General features: G+C 39.6%; 1 protein-coding gene across 2 annotated transcripts; it reads right to left on the reverse strand.

Annotated features, from left to right (window-relative positions):
- Positions 1–828: 828 nt before the first annotated feature.
- On the reverse strand, positions 829–16,655 carry LOC134661160 (alpha-mannosidase 2). 2 transcript variants are annotated; one of them, XM_063517113.1, is made up of 8 exons: positions 16,597–16,655; positions 15,069–15,202; positions 9,370–9,449; positions 7,160–7,243; positions 5,589–5,681; positions 4,749–4,943; positions 3,820–3,931; positions 829–3,690 (listed from the first exon to the last, which is right to left on the reverse strand). In XM_063517113.1, the coding sequence occupies exons 2-8, from the start codon at positions 15,193–15,195 to the stop codon at positions 959–961; spliced, it is 3,423 nt and encodes a 1,140-aa protein (XP_063373183.1). In that variant the 5' UTR covers positions 15,196–15,202; positions 16,597–16,655; the 3' UTR covers positions 829–958. The 2 variants fall into 2 exon arrangements, with proteins under 2 accessions (XP_063373183.1, XP_063373182.1); XM_063517112.1 differs by lacking the exon at positions 16,597–16,655 and adding an exon at positions 16,449–16,504.
- Positions 16,656–17,239: the final 584 nt, after the last annotated feature.

Genomic DNA, 17,239 nt, shown 5'->3' on the forward strand with positions numbered 1-17,239 from the left:
CCCTATTTCCTGTAATTTTTGCTTTTAATTCAGCAAAATTAGCGATACAATACTGCACAGAATATGAGTTTCTTGGTCTTCAATAGTCCGGCAGTAAATAAAATATTGCAACAAAAAAATAATGAATTTTGTAAAAATTAGCATTCGAACCGAAGGTATTCGATAACTGCGAAACTTTATAAAGACGAAGTTTATATTTTGGTCCTGAAATGATCATTCCATTTCATAAGATGATCTCAAGATGTAGGGCATATTTAGGCGTTCTTCGATACTTCTACTCTTATCACGATTAAAAATGTGTATACCTACTTGATCAACTAATCACTAGTCCAACTTTTTACAATTTTTCTTATTTTACTAAATAAACGGAATGTATTAGAGATCGGGATCAAATTTTATCTATACACCTACTTAATAACCATTCACTTTTTTATTACTTTATAATAAATTGCAAAAAATACGGTTGTTATGTTGTTTCAAATGAATCTATGTTTATAATGTTAAAAGACGTCACGGCATGCCTAGCAGCTAAATATGTACTGTTACCAACTAACTATAGCACTCCCTCAAAATTGGGCCATAAATAATTATATTTTGTATTAAATGATTGCGTTCTAATGATCGTTCTCTTTAGCAGTGGCTTATAACTACCGAAATACAATAATGTCGGTGTTGCCTAATATGGGTAAAGACGATTGTCGATACCAAAGAGTAGTATTTCGATACCCAACCCACAAGGATTTATGTTTACATAATATGGACTGTGGTCAAAAATAGTTTTTTTTCTTTTATTATACTACTAATTTTAAAGTAAGGATTACTAAAATTTTTGACCAGTCAAAATTCTCCTACACTTGAAACAAGGGTACCTTGCTAGGTAACCTTGTTTGTTAAAGCTATCTCACGTCACGTCAATACATAATATTAATAACATTATTTTTTATTTACCTAACAGTCTTCAAAACCGGATCTTGTAAGTTAATACTTCCATAGGATCTATCTTAACATCTTTCATTCCAGCCAGGAATTTGTAAGTTTTTAAGCCAGTCAAACTTACTGAAGTAATATTTTCTAAACGCAAGCCCGTGAATGAAGTTTTAGATGTGAATTTGGTGTTTTTTTCTTGTTGAGAACCTACAGAGCAGCTATAACCGGGCCTGTGCAATACCATAAAGCAGGAAGAACTCGGGAACTGGTCCAAAATGTCGTCCGTGATAGTTCTGAGGGTGACCAGGTGCACCCCGGGCGGGAAGTGCTCCACGAATGTCTGATGAGACTTCACTTCTACCTCTCCCACTTCACTTGTGTCCAGCAGGAAAGTGTTCACTGGATAATTGAGCGTCCTGCTTAAATATTCGGCCGTTTGTGACGGCAACTGATATGTAGATTCTTTGGTATAGGGTTTTTGGTTAGGACTGAAATAACGCTCATTGGAATGGCGGAAATCTTGCGCTCCGGCTTCTCTTACCGTCCTCTGTAACCCAGGCATCGGTTCAAGTAGCAGCCAATTCTGGAACAGTGTAATTTTATTATCCACGACTCCTTCACCCAGACCTCGGTAGTCGTCGTAGAGTGTTCTCTTGTCGAGCATGACCTCCAGGCGGCCGGGCTCGAAGGCCGACGCGCCCTGGGCGTGGTTCGTCACCAGCGTCAGCCTGGTCTCCTCGTCCTGCAACCACGCCATCGTAGTTATCGGATAGTAGTGAGCTTCGATTCCCAGCTTATCAACTTTAACACGTTTCTGATACTGGAATCCATTTTGATCCGTATAAAACTCTTGTGGGTCTCCGTTTTGTATGTTAGTTTGAATTCTCATAAAAAGTTCGGTTTCTCTGTTTTTCGGAGGGTTCTCGAAGTTGACCACGTTTTCCACATACAGCCCATGCGAGAGCGCAGGATCGTCCACGTTGTAAATCCTGAGGGTGTGGACCAGGAACGGCAAGTACATGGTAGTTATCTCAGTCGACACTGGGCCCGACACGATAAAGATGTTGTCGTCCTGCTCGCTGTTCCCGTTGGAGTACTGCCCTAGAACATCCTTTTCTGGGTTGTCATTATCTGGCATGAACAGGTATGCCCCGGAATGTCTCTGTGCGCTGTGATAAGCGCCGAATTGGATTTCTACCACATTTTTTCTATTCAAATCTTTTCTGTAAATTTGTCGCAAGAATCCCGTATTTCTGGCAACCAGCAGTTTCATAACACCGTTTTCCAATTGTATATCGCCTTGCATCATTCGTTTTGTTACAAAGTTGTTAATTTTATCAGAATCTGCCTTTTGGTTGGTATCGCAATTATTGCAGAAAACGGTGCAATGATGTGATCTGTTCGTGTGCTCTTCCAGATTGTATGTGACAGCAGTGAGCGCGGGCAGCGTGGCCACGAACAGGACGTCGAAACTAGTGTCACTGATGGAGCGGCGGCCGTCAGCGCCGACTTCTATATTTGGTGAGATCTGGTAAAGAACATACTCGTTTTGCCGTGTATCGTACACTCTAATATTTGTCGTGTTCGATCTGATAGTGATAATCTCAGTTCTCGATTCCGCGAGAGGATTAAACAGAATAATTTTCTTTTTGTCAAAAAGTGAAACCTCAAGTTTTTTCAGAGGTTTTCCGTACGTCTCCCATTCGATTTCGCTTTGAAGCACGCTCTGGGAGTGCAAGCTCTCATCAGGGATCATAATGGCCGTCAAGGCCGCTTCCTGCAGGCGTATACAGTGATACAAACTTGTAAATAACTTCGTTCCGTAGTTGTTCATAACGTTAGCTTTAGAAGTTCCCGTTATTGCGTCGTGGTGCTGGAAAAGTCCTAAATTTCTTCTCGCGTTTATCAGTTGTTCGTAAGATTTTTCTAATCTCTTCTCAGATGAAACTAATTTCGCATTTTTAGATTGCTTGATATAGTTGGAGACGAGAGTGAAAAGGATTTCTGATGATCTTAGTTGATGTTCCAATTGCCTGTCGAGGATCTTCAGGTACGGCCTCGTGGTGTAATACCCGGACCAGTAGGCGGGTTTGCCCTCGCTAAATATATCCGAGTAGACAAAGAAGTCACCTTTTAACGTCGGTATAGCCTTGTGTCGTTTCTTTAGAGCTCTGAAATAGTCTAAGGGTGTTCCAAATTGCACATCACCGTTGAACATGTCTTTGCGGCTATTGATGTAGTTGAACATCTTCATGTAGTTGGTGTACTGCGCGTCGAACTCCACGGCGTACTCGTAGCGGAAGTCGTCGCCGAGCGGCACGAGCACCACGTTGTGCGGCGTCAGCGACCCGATCCGCTCGTATTCCTCGAAAAGGGTCTTCGACTTGACGTGAAGATTCACGTCCGTGATTTCCTCCTGTTTCGCGGTATATTCCGAGTATTCCCCGGGTATCTTCCTAAAGTCAAAGCTCAGACAAACGGACGGATGAGGCCCACAAGTACTTTTGATAGAATAAATGTCGAAGGGTTGGTTGTGAACTATGAGAGAGGGTTTTTTACCGGACCATCCTGACATCCAGTAGAACTCCTCTATTTGCCTCTCCGCCAGCCATTGCTTCCAGGCGTAATGGATCCGCTGGATGACGGCGCCCTCGAGCCCGCTCTGGTCCAGCAGGTAGGGCACGGTGGGGCCGTGGCCGAAAGGATCGATCGACCATCCGGTTTTAGGAACTACGCCTAGATTGTTCTTCACCCACTGATGCCCTGAAAATATTACATTGTTATTGTCATAAATGCTATACAAGCTTCAGTTTATTTATAAAGTAAAACTAGAAAAAAATGGTTCGAAAAGGCATTTACTTATCAATAATAAAATAGTTTAAAGTAGTATACCTTCGATGAACTGGTCAACCAGTGCGTACAGATGTGTGCAGGCTTCGTCGGGCATCACCCAGCCCCCGGTGGTTATCTCCAGACGACCCTCTTTTATCAGCTTCTTCAGAGCCTGTCAAAATAACAATAAAACTATTAGACACTATCAGTCGTTCGCTTCAATCAGATCCATCACGATTTCGTAGTAGGTATGCAAAAATACTTGAGACTGTGACATATTTTTGATAAAATGAATCGCTGTCGAGTGAATTAATAAAATGATTTCGATTTAAACTTCATATTATTATTGTTTACGCCAATATCAACATATCTTATGAGATTGTTTGGGTTTTAAGAGAAAGTCCATGCAGTTGAGCGAAATCACGACATCTTGTTGCCGCTATAGACCTAACCACCATTGAGTCGGACTCGCCCACAGAGGGTTACGTACTTTTTAGTTTTTGTTGTTATAGCGGCAACAGAAATACATCATCTGTGAACTAGCTATCACGGTTCATGAGATACAGCCTGGTGACAGACAATCGGACAGAGGAGTCCTAGTAATAGGGTCCCGTTTTTTCCCCTTGGGTATGGAACCCTAAAAGGGGATGTGTAGAGGACGTGGTGTATTACTAATTGACCCATTTCCAATTTCCAATACCTCGTCTCTGTGACCCAAATGAGTAATCTAATCACTATAGTTCGTTTTTTTTAACATTAGAAAGAAGGTAAGCGATCTTGATGTCTTTTAATTGAAAAACGCTTTTTAAAAATCAGTAACTATTACTTACGAAAGCAGAATATAAATGATCGTATTAGATTCATAATTGTTACATATTTGCCGTGACTTATTTTTAAAACGTGTTTTTCAATTAAAAGACACATCAAGATTGTTTACCTTTTTTCTAATGCTAAAAAAAAATGAACTATAATAGGTAATAATGCCTTACTTTTTGTTTAACAGGATGCGCTCTCTCCCACCACGCGTGCAGAAATGTAATCTCAGACCACACGAAAGTCATGTTAGAATACTGGTTGAGTTTCTTGATGATGTTGTTAATGATATTCTTGGTCTTCCACTCGAAGTACTCTTCGAAGGTCTTTAGCCACCCGGGATCATTGTGCGAATGTGGGACCACAATAACCTAAAATATTAAAAAATATATGTATGTACCTACTTATTAACAGCAATACTCTTATATGGCCATCGGTGGATCTCATCATTGGCTTTATAGCGTCTATTGCAGACGATTTATGGTGTAAAACCGGAGATATACTATTACACCGCCTGGGACGGAATTAAGGAAACGCAGGGATGCCCAGCACCTGCATTACCCTCTCGGCTTCACTGTCTTATCCCACAGGAAAGGCGAGCCAATACGTGTGGAGACAGGTCGGCTGCAGGAATCTGCCGCTTATTTCAGGTTGGACCCTACTCGCGCCTTACGGAAACTCCATTCCGGGTTTTATTTTGGAGTATCCTATACTAGATGGATTGCAAACCAATGCTAAGAGGACCATCTCCCCTGTAACGAAATACCTTCTTGCTTCGTTTGTAGACTTAGTCGCCTCGTACGACACCCTTATCCTATATCCTATGTGAGGGTTGGCGCTATTCTAAAGCCGGCCAACACACGGCACGGTGGATCTATGGCTTTGCCATAAGGTATATAATTGGCATTACCACTGTAAGTACGTCAAAACGTTCTTGCGAAATAAATCCCTGACACGACTCCTTGGTGTTATAAGCTTAACACATGTAATCATATCTGTTTGTGTTCCAAAAGTACCTTTAGCTTGGGCCGCCGACTATCGTTCCGTATTTTATCGTAGCGTTCTTCAAAGGTTCTATCCCAGAACTCTTTCGTGCGCATCCAGCTCGGCTGCAACAAAGGCTAGCATCAAGTATCCGGCAGTGCCACGCTAGTAAGGGCCAGTTGCACCAACCACATTTGACAGACTGATCAACGTCAGCCGGCGCGCCCCGGCGCTTTACTATGAAACTTTCCATACATAAAAATATTGCGTTCTCTTTAACGATACGAATACGAAGTTTGGTACAACCGACCCTAACAATGGCAGATGTAACGCGCGTGAAAAACCGGACGATCTACCCTTCTCTTTCTTTTCTAAGTATATTATTAGAACCAGGAGGACCGTACTTATCCCGCGAAAACGCGTCACGCTGTCCCATATCAGGCATATGGAACTCCAGATTTATCCCTACACGTCGCGCACCTTAGGAGGTGCAAAAAGCCAGTAGGTTGTCACACAAGTAAACAAACCCTTTAAATACATAGTTTCAAGCTTGGACATGGGTATGGTATGATTTGTTGATACCGCAGTACTGAGCTAGCCCTTACTCTGCTCAAACGTCTGGGAGTTGCAACTGTTGCAAGCAATTCGTATTTATGCCATTGCTACTTGCTACAGTGGATTTCCATTTGTACCACCTTGTAAATAACCTTCATTCGCCTAAATACACAACTTATGGTAGGAGTAATCTACTTCGCTACTCTTCGCTTACTCAACTTACATTAGGAGAAGTAGGGATCTTATTTGTAGATTCTAAGTAGCGAAGCCTTACCTATGCTAGATGTCAGAGTTTCCATATGGCCTTACTATACCTACACATCATGCTTGAGAAATGTAGATTCTCCACATAAATTTACCGATATACTTAGGTATAATAACTTTGAAAAACCGTACATACGGCACACATTATATAGTTCTTAAGAACAGATATAAGTATGTATACGTATCTCTTATTGAAAAACCGTATATATTCGTATCCGTATTCCGACTATAACTTGAAGTTGAATTAATATTTTAATGCATATAATCTCGACTAGCATATTCTAAAAAGTTCATAGGTATTATGTCCTTGCAGCAGCCATGGATTTCACGCTCTTTTAATACACTACAAAATGCATTTCGCAAAACTTTGTTGTAAATCTTTGCGAACTATCTACAATTCAATGACGGAATGAGGGTTGGAATGATGCGCTCCACTCACTATGAATACTGACTTATAATCATTAATCATAGATATCAAACTATTTTAAGAACTTCATTACCTAAATATCTTCCGTTATTCTTTCTGTCATTCGTTTTTCCATCATTCCAATTCCAACACTGTCACTCATAATGTAATTTCTTTAAAGTAACGTCATATACTTCGTGATAGTCTCCGCCCGAATTAGGAATTACTACGAAGAAAATAAAAAGAAATTTTCAAATACCCTCTCTCTGAGCAATTCCATTGTAATCAGGCTAATAGGAATAGGAGGCATTCCAGCGTATACAGAAAGGAATGGCAGTGCTCGATAGACCGTCGGCGGTGCTGGGCAGTGGGACATACCTGGAATTCGAAGGACGGATAGACGGCCACGGTGTCGATGTCGGCTGCGCTGTCTCGCAGGACGGGGCATGCCTCCGATGCCTCCTGTGGAACGTTACGGAAGACACACTTATAGTATAGAATATCTTCGAATATATGTATACGTACCTACCTTACCTACTTTGATCGTGCCTTAGGAATTATTATAGATCATTGATTCAGGTTCACGTAAGATGAGAGATACTTAAGCTTTTAATGCCTTCGAAATGTTTTAAGATCGTGTTTTTAATACTTACAGATTAGATCAATTTTAAAAAGTTGTATTTTAATAATTGGTTTATAAAATGAAGAACGTGTGACAAAGTTATCAAGTAGACACATTACACAAAAAAATATGCATTCTCGTTCAATTAATCTTTCATTTCTCATGTTTTTACGTACGATTTCTTTCATTTTTTAAGATAAAGAATTAAAATTTGGTTTTAAATGGATTTGTTATACAAAATTTCCATTCTGATATTTAACTCCCTATAAATAACGACACTTTTACCTACATTGTTAATTGAAAGTACCGTCAAGAAATAGTACCTTAAAAAATATATACTTAGACATGTTTTTTTAAAACACATGCATTGTACTATTTCCGTAACAAACTCGCCGAGTGTTGCACAAAATCATAATACATAGTAGGTATATAGGGTAAAACGAGGCGAATCGGATCACAGGGCGAATAGGATCAAGATAAAAAAACAACGGGGTTGCACTCCGGGAGTGCCGACAGAAGTGAAAACTCAATGACTAGTCCAAAATGTCTGCAGCACTATGTCTAATTGACCCATCCTCCTTTCTATTGAAAAACTTTAGTTCCGAAATTGCTGGCCAGTGAGCTTAAATTTGTAGCGTTAATTGTTTAAAATTCGAATAGAAATTGTAAAGTTACCTTGCAGACCTCGCATCTAAATATATTTGGTCATGATATTTTGAGTTTTATTCACCAGTACTAGAGTTCACTTTTATTTGCGATTTCATCAAGATGTAGCTTTATTGAATTATATTTGAGTGATATTAAAGTTAGAATGTAACTGTGAGATCCTCGTATTTCAGCCCGTACAAGATTAGAACCTTTTTCATGCAATGTCATTGAGTTTTTCTTTATTGATTTAAATGCCATCTAAATGAGTGGCCATCTAAACCTTACGGTCACGTGATCGCCTTACGCTGTCTCGAGTTTATCATTTTTTTCCCACCTCAAAAAGTGCCCAGCGCCGCTAAAGAAGTTTTCACTTCAAAATCCGTTGATATTTAAAATATTGCAGTGACATGAGCGCACTTAAATGGCGCCGTAATAAGTAATATAAATATCAACAAATCCGATTCGCCCTGTATCCACTCCCTCTAGGTCTACCATAAACAGAGCTCGGCGGGGGTGAGCTATTTTCCTTATAATGTGATGTAAGCTTCGATCAACACGGGCTTCCGACAGGTCGGAAGGGATAGGCCCAAGCGATATCTTGACATTCAAATCATTCTGCCATTTTTCGCGGGGGGGAACGTGCACACAGTCGCACTTCTCACACACTTACGTACAAAATCCAATGTGTAATGACGACACAAATACATAGAAAATGACACCCTACACAGACAAATCTTGCACACCTCGATCTGTTTTTGTGTACGGACGAATCACAAGTGTCACAACACGCACACTAACACATTTTCGTCAAAGAATTTTATTGTTTTCTGAGAGATGAGAAGTCGGATTTATCGCTCGACCGATCCGCAATTTGTACTGGGCGAGCAAAATCGATAAATCCAGCAATTACATGAGACTAAAATATAATAATTGTGTTTAAATGTAATTAAACGTATGACATGTAAAAAAATATTACATGTGAAATGTAACACCTTCTTTTTGTAAATTTGATGTCCCCGACCTCTTTTTACAACAGAAAACCGAGCAATTAGGCATTTTTTCTGCTGCTGTGTTCACTCGCGCGTCTGGACTCGGTCTAGTTAAAAATCCGAGCGCAACTAGTTTTATTACCCGCGCTAGATCAGTTGATCTTGTACCTAGGCAGAGGGGAAATAGTGCGAATGCCGCATCCCTTCCGTGTTGATCGAAGGATGTAAGACTTGTCAAATTATAAGGTAAATAGCTCACCCTCGCCAAGCTCTGACTATAAATCACGGTTTCCGCGAGAATCTTTGATTCAAGCAAACGTGACATTTACCTTTTCGTAACGTATGGGTGGTAGATGGTCAGAGAGCGACGGGAGTTTGCCGAGGATGTCTTCTGCACCAAAGTGTGCTTCTGTAACAATCAGAACTAAGATAAAATACCTATATAAGTACAAGTTAAAAATGGCGCAGCGAAATTATAGTCGCGAACGAAACGGAGTCATTCGAGTTACGAAGGACGTTATTGAGTAAAATGCACACAGTAATGCGGTAGGACTAAAGCGGGCCACTCACACACCTGCCGCAGGGGCAATACCGGTCGCACGACGGTCGGAGCAATTTTAGGCTGTTTTCTACACACTAGCCTGCCACTCAGTGTGTAAGTGATAGTCCCGCTGAACGCACGTCGACGACAATGGCTCCTGTGTTATCAAAGCAGTCGGTAGTCGCCAATGAACTGACTGGAATTGCCCCAATCGTACTACACATGTAACAACCTAGCAGGGCGGTAGATACAATCTAGGGAGCTAGGAAGGTCTTGCGCCCCTGCCGCCCTGCTGCAGGCCCAATCTAAAAATTGCCCCTGCTTCTCTACACACATCATAATTAAGGGTCCAATTCCAATATTGCCCCTGCGGCAGGTGTGTTGAGTGGCCCGCTTAAACCGTTAACGGAATGCTCACAGTAATGAGGTATCAAACCTTGTATCAAAGCTACTTTTAATCATCCACCTTTATTCAAGGATTCTAGTTTCAAAAAAGTGGTGGTATCCACGTGCTTCGCTTAGGTAACTAGGTATGTAGGTAGGTACCTACTTGCACATGTCAAAGGATTTATCGCATAAATCTTTTGCGTGCCGATGATGTTTAGCGCATCACACTTGTTCATTTCGCGTGCCATTATACCTATTGCGTGATGAACATTATTCTAGGAAACGTCTGTTTCGAGTTTTCTCTTTCAGCATGAGAGACACAACTTTGTAACATCATCATCATCATCATTTTAGCCTTCAGTCGCCTACTGCTGAGCATAGGCCTCCATTCGTGTACGCCACTTGTCCCTGTCCTGTGCTAGTCTCATCCAAAAGTGCCCCTCGATTTTTCGAACGTCATCCACCCAACGAGCCAACGGACGCCAGCCGCTTCTTTCATCCGAAAGCGGCCAGTCCGGCCACCAATCCGTCAACATTTTGGTCCACCTGCCATCACTTTGCCTAGCAACATTATACATATATATGTAAATGTATACTTTGTAACATTATACATAGATATGTAATATTTGATTAGATTTATAAGGACTTGAATAACAGACACAGAGATCACTCAGGTAAGTAGGTCAGGTACTTGGTCTTGCTTGTATCTAAGCTGCATGAGCGCGCGGTGCCATTCGTGACAAGCCGCTGCATTGTGATCTTGCTAATTGCCTTAACCCTAATTCAATAATTTCTCTATGCCTGTGTTGCTCGTCTCTTGTCGTCCTTTACTATATAATATAATGATTGACGCAATACTAATCGAATTATAACTATTGCTATTTTGAGAAGATTATCACTAAAACCTACGTATGAATACTTAGTTACAAGGAAAATTAATAATTCATAATATGTAATCAAAATGTAAGTATTATGTAGGATTGTGCATGAAACGAAAGAAATTTAAGTACATATAATTATAATATGTAGGTATAAAAAAAGTGTGCTCCTTAGTTTTACACCTGTAGGATTAGATTGCTTTTTAGTACCTACGCCATAAGTTCTGTAGCCACAGGATTACCATAAGTCAACTTTTTACAACCAGGGATACAACATAAAGAACGGATTCGCACCATTATGGTACTATCGAGCAGATCTGATGATGGAGACAGGAGGTGGCCAGAGGAACTATGTGATGAAACAACGCAACCTATAATTGTGTTTGGGGTTTTAAGAATTGTCAATAAGTTACCTGTGGAAAGAAAAGTATAGTCAGCGATAAAAATGCTTGTACCAAAAATTAAAATCTTACGCCTCTTCTACAATCAAAAACTCTAATAGCCCACAAACTAGTTACACTAAAAATATATATATTATCTGTAACATAACTATTCAAACATATGAGTTCTACGGGAAAGTTATGCTACTAGCTGTCTATTCGGAAGTAACAAAGTAAACAACAAATAAGTATAGGTAGGTACCTAATACTTATTTACAAAATCCTGATATTTGAAATACATTTTGATGGCGATCGTTGCGACATGTTTAGGTACTCGTAGGTTGAATTAATACCTGTGGTATAATACTGCGCGCGGCTTAGTTGCGATATTTCATGTCGGAGACAATTACATGAAGAAAAACGGTTGTCATTGTGTGAATTTTCCCTGCTCTACGTTCTTTGTTACAAACAGGTACTTGACTACTGGTTTAATTACTCACACTACCACTACAAAACAAAATGCACACCTAAAACTGTCGTGTCAAACACTGACCTGAAAGTAACTGTATAGGTACCTACGTATGTTCTTCAAAACATGGAAATGATTTGGTTATAATATAAACATTCTAAAATTTCAATCTCATGAGTCATGATGGATTGAAAATGGGAATTTAAACTAGGTACTTCAACGTGGCGAAGGTGCGAGCGAAGGCTAATAGTCTATAAAATAAAGTCAGGTTCGGTACATTATTCTGGATGCAACGGGCATTAGTAAAGGCCCGTCACAATAGTGATAGATCAATGCTTGGTCAATGCGGCACTAAAAAGCCCAATAAGTATCACCCCAATAATAAATAAAACAACACACCATTTTTATAACTCACAAGGACGGCTCGACCGATTTCAATGATTTTGGGTTTGTTATATTCGCCTCTGGCCGATTAGCAGAGTAGCTAATAATCGGAGAAATCATGTAGCTACTTTTTCGGGAAATTAAATTTCATCATGGATTTACCTAAGTTTAGGGGGGTTGATTTAGAAAATTACGACATTCATTGATCCGGGATCGCTAGTAGCAAAACAAAGACCCGGATGTCTCTCGTTAACTACTCCGCTTTAAATGCAGTTTTTCTTTATCACTTAGTTTAGTTATAGGTACCTAAGTAACTACCTTTGCATTAAATGAATGTATAACTCTACAGCCATACAAAATTGGTATGGTAATCATACGTAGCGAGGACTTAAGCCCCGTTTAGACGGATCAAGAGCTTGCATGCAATATTCAATACATTAGTATATATATCTGTAGTTTTCTTTTTAATTTGTATGACTTGTGTGAGTCAATCGGTCCTCGCTAGAAATACGGGCGGCCGGTTGCTCTTTGTCGGATAGAAGCGATATGTGATGTGTCTAGTAGGTGTATATTGCTGATTTGTTGGGGCAAGTGTAACTACAGAGTAATACTTACAGTGAATTCGGTAGATCGAGCAAATTCCGCAATGTAACGAAAATCGCCTTGCAACTTGCAAGGCTTGAACCGTCTAAGTGGGGTTTAGGTAGTTTATCCTCTACATCAGCGGTCGGCAATCTTTTAGCAGCCAAGGGCCAAATAGTAGGTAACGAAGTTGACGCGGGCCGCACTTTGTTAATATTTATGACTAGACTAGACATTGTCGTTTGTCAATATTACATACAAAATAGCCAGAGAGGCTCGCGGACCGCAAGTGACAGGTTCACGGACCGCATGCGACCCGCGGGCCGCGTGTTGCCGACCGCTGCTCTACATGAATGGTGTGTACAATGATGATGAGTGGTAAGTAAGTGTATCAATGCTTTCATATCTTAGTATCAACACCGAGAAAAAAGGAAATATAGAACTTTACTCCGCTAACTATATAACCTAAACATAAGGCTGCCAGTGTTTTGGAGTCAATTAAGTTATTGCGTTTTGCTGTTAGCGTTGAATAAAAGCTATAAAGTTTAGTTGATTGGCAATTTAATTCATCTGAAAGGTAGCTAGGTATTACTTATTCGATTTTATGGCCTAGGAAAACTTGTGAAGGTATGTATCCCTGACTGCAGGTCTACACATTGAATACTATTAGTCACGAAAGTTACATATAGGTATGCTGAGTTTCAGTTTAGCCCAATTGGATATCGGGAAATGGTTCAAGATTTCACCTTAACAAACAAGCTAACGTGTTCGAATGAGACAGATACCTACTAATAGCAAAGATATATTGCGTAAAATCTTAGACAATTGCGGGTTTCGAATTTGACAGGTAAACGAGATGGCGCTGCACAGCCCCATATACATTTTGACTGAATTGTCAAACGCAATAGTTGACGTTTGACAATTCAGTGACCGCAAAACATATGGCGCAGTACAGCGCCATCTATTTTGGTTGTCAAACGGGTTATTCCCACTAGTTACCACCAAGTTGTTACCAGCGGTAACTCCACTGGTAACAATTTGGTGGTAACTAGTGGGAATAATCCTGTCAAACTGAAGGGCACGTTTTTGTCTTGGCCTTTACCTCTCTATTACAATCAATTCTCTTTGCTCGGCTGAGCTCGCGGGTGAGTTAAATGAATACCGTCGGTAGCGACTAGATTGATATTTCCTGGTTGCGGTAATGCGGTGGCTCGCCTATACTTCGTAGAACGTACGTCAGTTATCTAAAATGACTAGCGTAGTGGCACCAATGATCGACACTTTTAGGAGATAGTGGGGTTCTGTTCTCTATAAAATTAAGAGTTATTTAGTCATCATTAAGCCAAAAGTATACGATTGAGTATGGTAAAAGATATATTCTTGAGACTTATCTAAGGTCTATTATTTTTATTAACTATACACAGGCTAGAAGAAAATCCAAAAAACCGGCCAAGTGCGCGTTGGAGTCGCGGACGGAGGGTTCCGTACCATCACGCAAAAACGGCAAAAAATAACGTTTGTTGTATGGGAGCCCCACTTAAATATTTATTTTATTTTGTTTTTGGTATTTGTTGTTATAGCGGCAACAGAATCTGTGAAAATGTCAACTGTCTAGCTATCACGGTTCATGAGTTACAGCCTGGACAGATAGACGACCGGACAGATGGACAGCGGAGTCTTAGTAATAGGGTCCCGTTTTTACCCTTTGGGTACGGAACCCTAAAAAAGGAAAAAGGGTATAAATCTCCAATCATACACTAAATCTCCAGTAACCAACACTCAGTTATCAACATTACCGACACCCAGTTATCGACTATTAATTACCCGTAATTTGCATTTGCCAGATTACCACAATGATACCATGATACCTTAGTCGGTAATTAAATAAGATTATGTTTAAAAAAATATCAACACGTTTCGATAATTGATGGAACAGTCACGTTTGTGAAAACCAGTAATCAACACCAACAATTTCTAACAAAAACACACATGTACCTTAAGTATACTTTTCGTTATAACTAAAATATATAATATCCCATGAAAAACACCAAATTCGAGTAAATCGCATTACATTGGGATTATTAGGAAAATAATGTACTCACTTCCTTAATATTTCTATAAGAAATTCTGTTATTTTCACCAGATCTGATCCACACTGGAATTTCACGATGCCATTTTCAAACATAAAGACTGATTTCGCTCAAATTTCAATGGGTGCCAGTCAACAGTGTGCTGTCTAGTGCACAGTTTTGCAAAATTAAGAAATCAGTTTCCTACTCTTATTATCTATAAATATCTCTAAATTTCCGTTACTGGGAAGATACTCGCCTTGAAAATATTAAATATACTCGTACTTCTAATAGTCATCTGTTACCAAGTTGTGGTGCCTAATTATAACTAGATTTACCTGGTTTTCGGTATGTATTGGGAGATGCGCTGTGGTAGTAGCAGTAGGCACCCAGGCCTGCCGCTAGGAGTAGGATAGCCAGAACTCTGGTGGAGAACAAGCGGCAGCGGGGTACTCGAACCCTCATAATTCAACTGCCAACAAACAACATTATCTTACAGTCCCTTCAACATTCTAAATGCGTAACCTCTTCACTCTAAACCTGCTAAATCAGACAGATGCTAGTACATATTATATACAGGGCCGGATCTAGGGTAGAGCGAGTGGAGCGGCCGCTCTAGGCGCCAAATGGTAGGGGGGCGCCAAAATGGCAAATACTGTGAAAACAAACATCTTGAAAAAACGGACAGGTAACTACGGAACCTAATACTTACTGATCATGGAGCGCCAAAATTTAATCTCGCTCTACCCTGATCGAGTACTCGGGCCCGCGCTGATTATATACAACTGTATACACATGGTATACACCATCAATGCAGGCAGATCCAAGCATGACACATTTCCAATACTGTAAAAGTGTATGAAGGTTTCCAAGTACTGCCAAGTTAAGAAACCCTCAACACTCCATGGTTTAATAATAAGGGCAATGCGGAGGACCGGTTTTAAGGGAAGACCGTCCACAAGTCTTTCGATGCTTTTAACTCTTGTGTTTTACACTCCACTTACAGAAGGTCGGTAAAGCAGGAGAAGTAAAATCCCTGCTCCTCCTCGTCCTGTGTGCAGTGAAGTCCTTACTGTCTGTGTCTGAGCGACAAATGTATACAAATACGAGAGATCTTGCCCTATGACGGTCTACCCAGCAATACATTTTATATGGCATTCTCCTCAATATTGACCTTCTTAATAAACCATAGGGAGTTGAGTCAACATGTACTCCGCATCAACATTTAAGTTCCTGTAAGTATTTTACCTATATATTGGAATAAAGTTTTATTATTTTTATGTTTAACCAATCTTTATATATAATATTATGGGGCAAATATTACATAAATGTACCCTATAAATCTAGCCGGTAAGAAAGCTCTTAGCTATATACTTAATTTATTCAGATGGCGATTCATGTATTTCTGAAGCACCATTAATTAGCCCTTGGACTAAATTGGATTTGGTATGGAAATATTCGGCAGGTAAAACCAATCATAATACATGGTATGGTTGGTAAGTATGGTGAAAAATAACTTAATTATATTAATGCTTTAAAATAACTTATATTGTATTAAAGCATTAATAAAAGTATGATTGAATTTACTCAAATATAATAATTGTTGTCCTTCTACGTCCAAACACATCGAATAAGGATTGTTTTGCTGCTAGCCAGTACCAATAAGTTAATGTTAAATACAGAAAAACAAATGAATTAATAGAAAAATAAATACGTACCAAGAAATAAATCCTGTTCGTCTATGTAACAAAACATAGACATTAATTACATTGTACTTGTACAATTCTTTAAGAAAATATCACTGATATCAACTAATTGAATCCGTACTTCTATTCTAATAATGTTGCAGAATAAATATATTTTTACCGCAACTCTGTTGCGTTCGTTACCTAGTTTTCCTACTGACTGATTGGATTGGATTGGATTGTATTGTGTGATTGGTGTGTGAAACGAGCAGCGATAACGAAAATGCCTTCGAAATAATGTTACCAGCCCTGAAAATACGAGAATTGACTCGTTGTGGTGATCAATTTTAATGCGCAATAAATATAGTGTGTCAAAGGTCTGTTCGATTTCAACAGAGAGAATCATACTATCTTTGTCCTACACTAGTACTAGCACCCAAAAGAAAGGGACGAGTATAGTTTTTTTGTTTCCATTTACTGACAAGATTTTGTTGACCCAGTATACATTATATAGCTGGTCAACCAAATCTTGTCAGTAAAAAATGGCGCGAAATTCAAATTTTCTATGGGACGATATCCCTTCGCGCCTACATTTTTCAAATTTGCCGCCTTTTTCTACTGTCAAGATCTGGTTGACCAAGTATAGCTTTGACTTTACAGCGTTGTTTATTATAGTGTGTCAAAGGTCTGTTTGATTTCAAACCTAGACAGAGAGAATCATACTATCTTTGTTTAACACTAGTACTAGCACCCAAAAGAAAAGGATGAGTATAGTTTTTTTGTTCCTATTTACTGACAAGATTTGGTTGACCCAGTATAAATCA

The sequence above is a fragment of the Cydia amplana genome, chromosome Z, assembly GCF_948474715.1.
Source record: "Cydia amplana chromosome Z, ilCydAmpl1.1, whole genome shotgun sequence".
Classification (NCBI taxonomy): Eukaryota; Metazoa; Arthropoda; class Insecta; order Lepidoptera; family Tortricidae; genus Cydia; species Cydia amplana.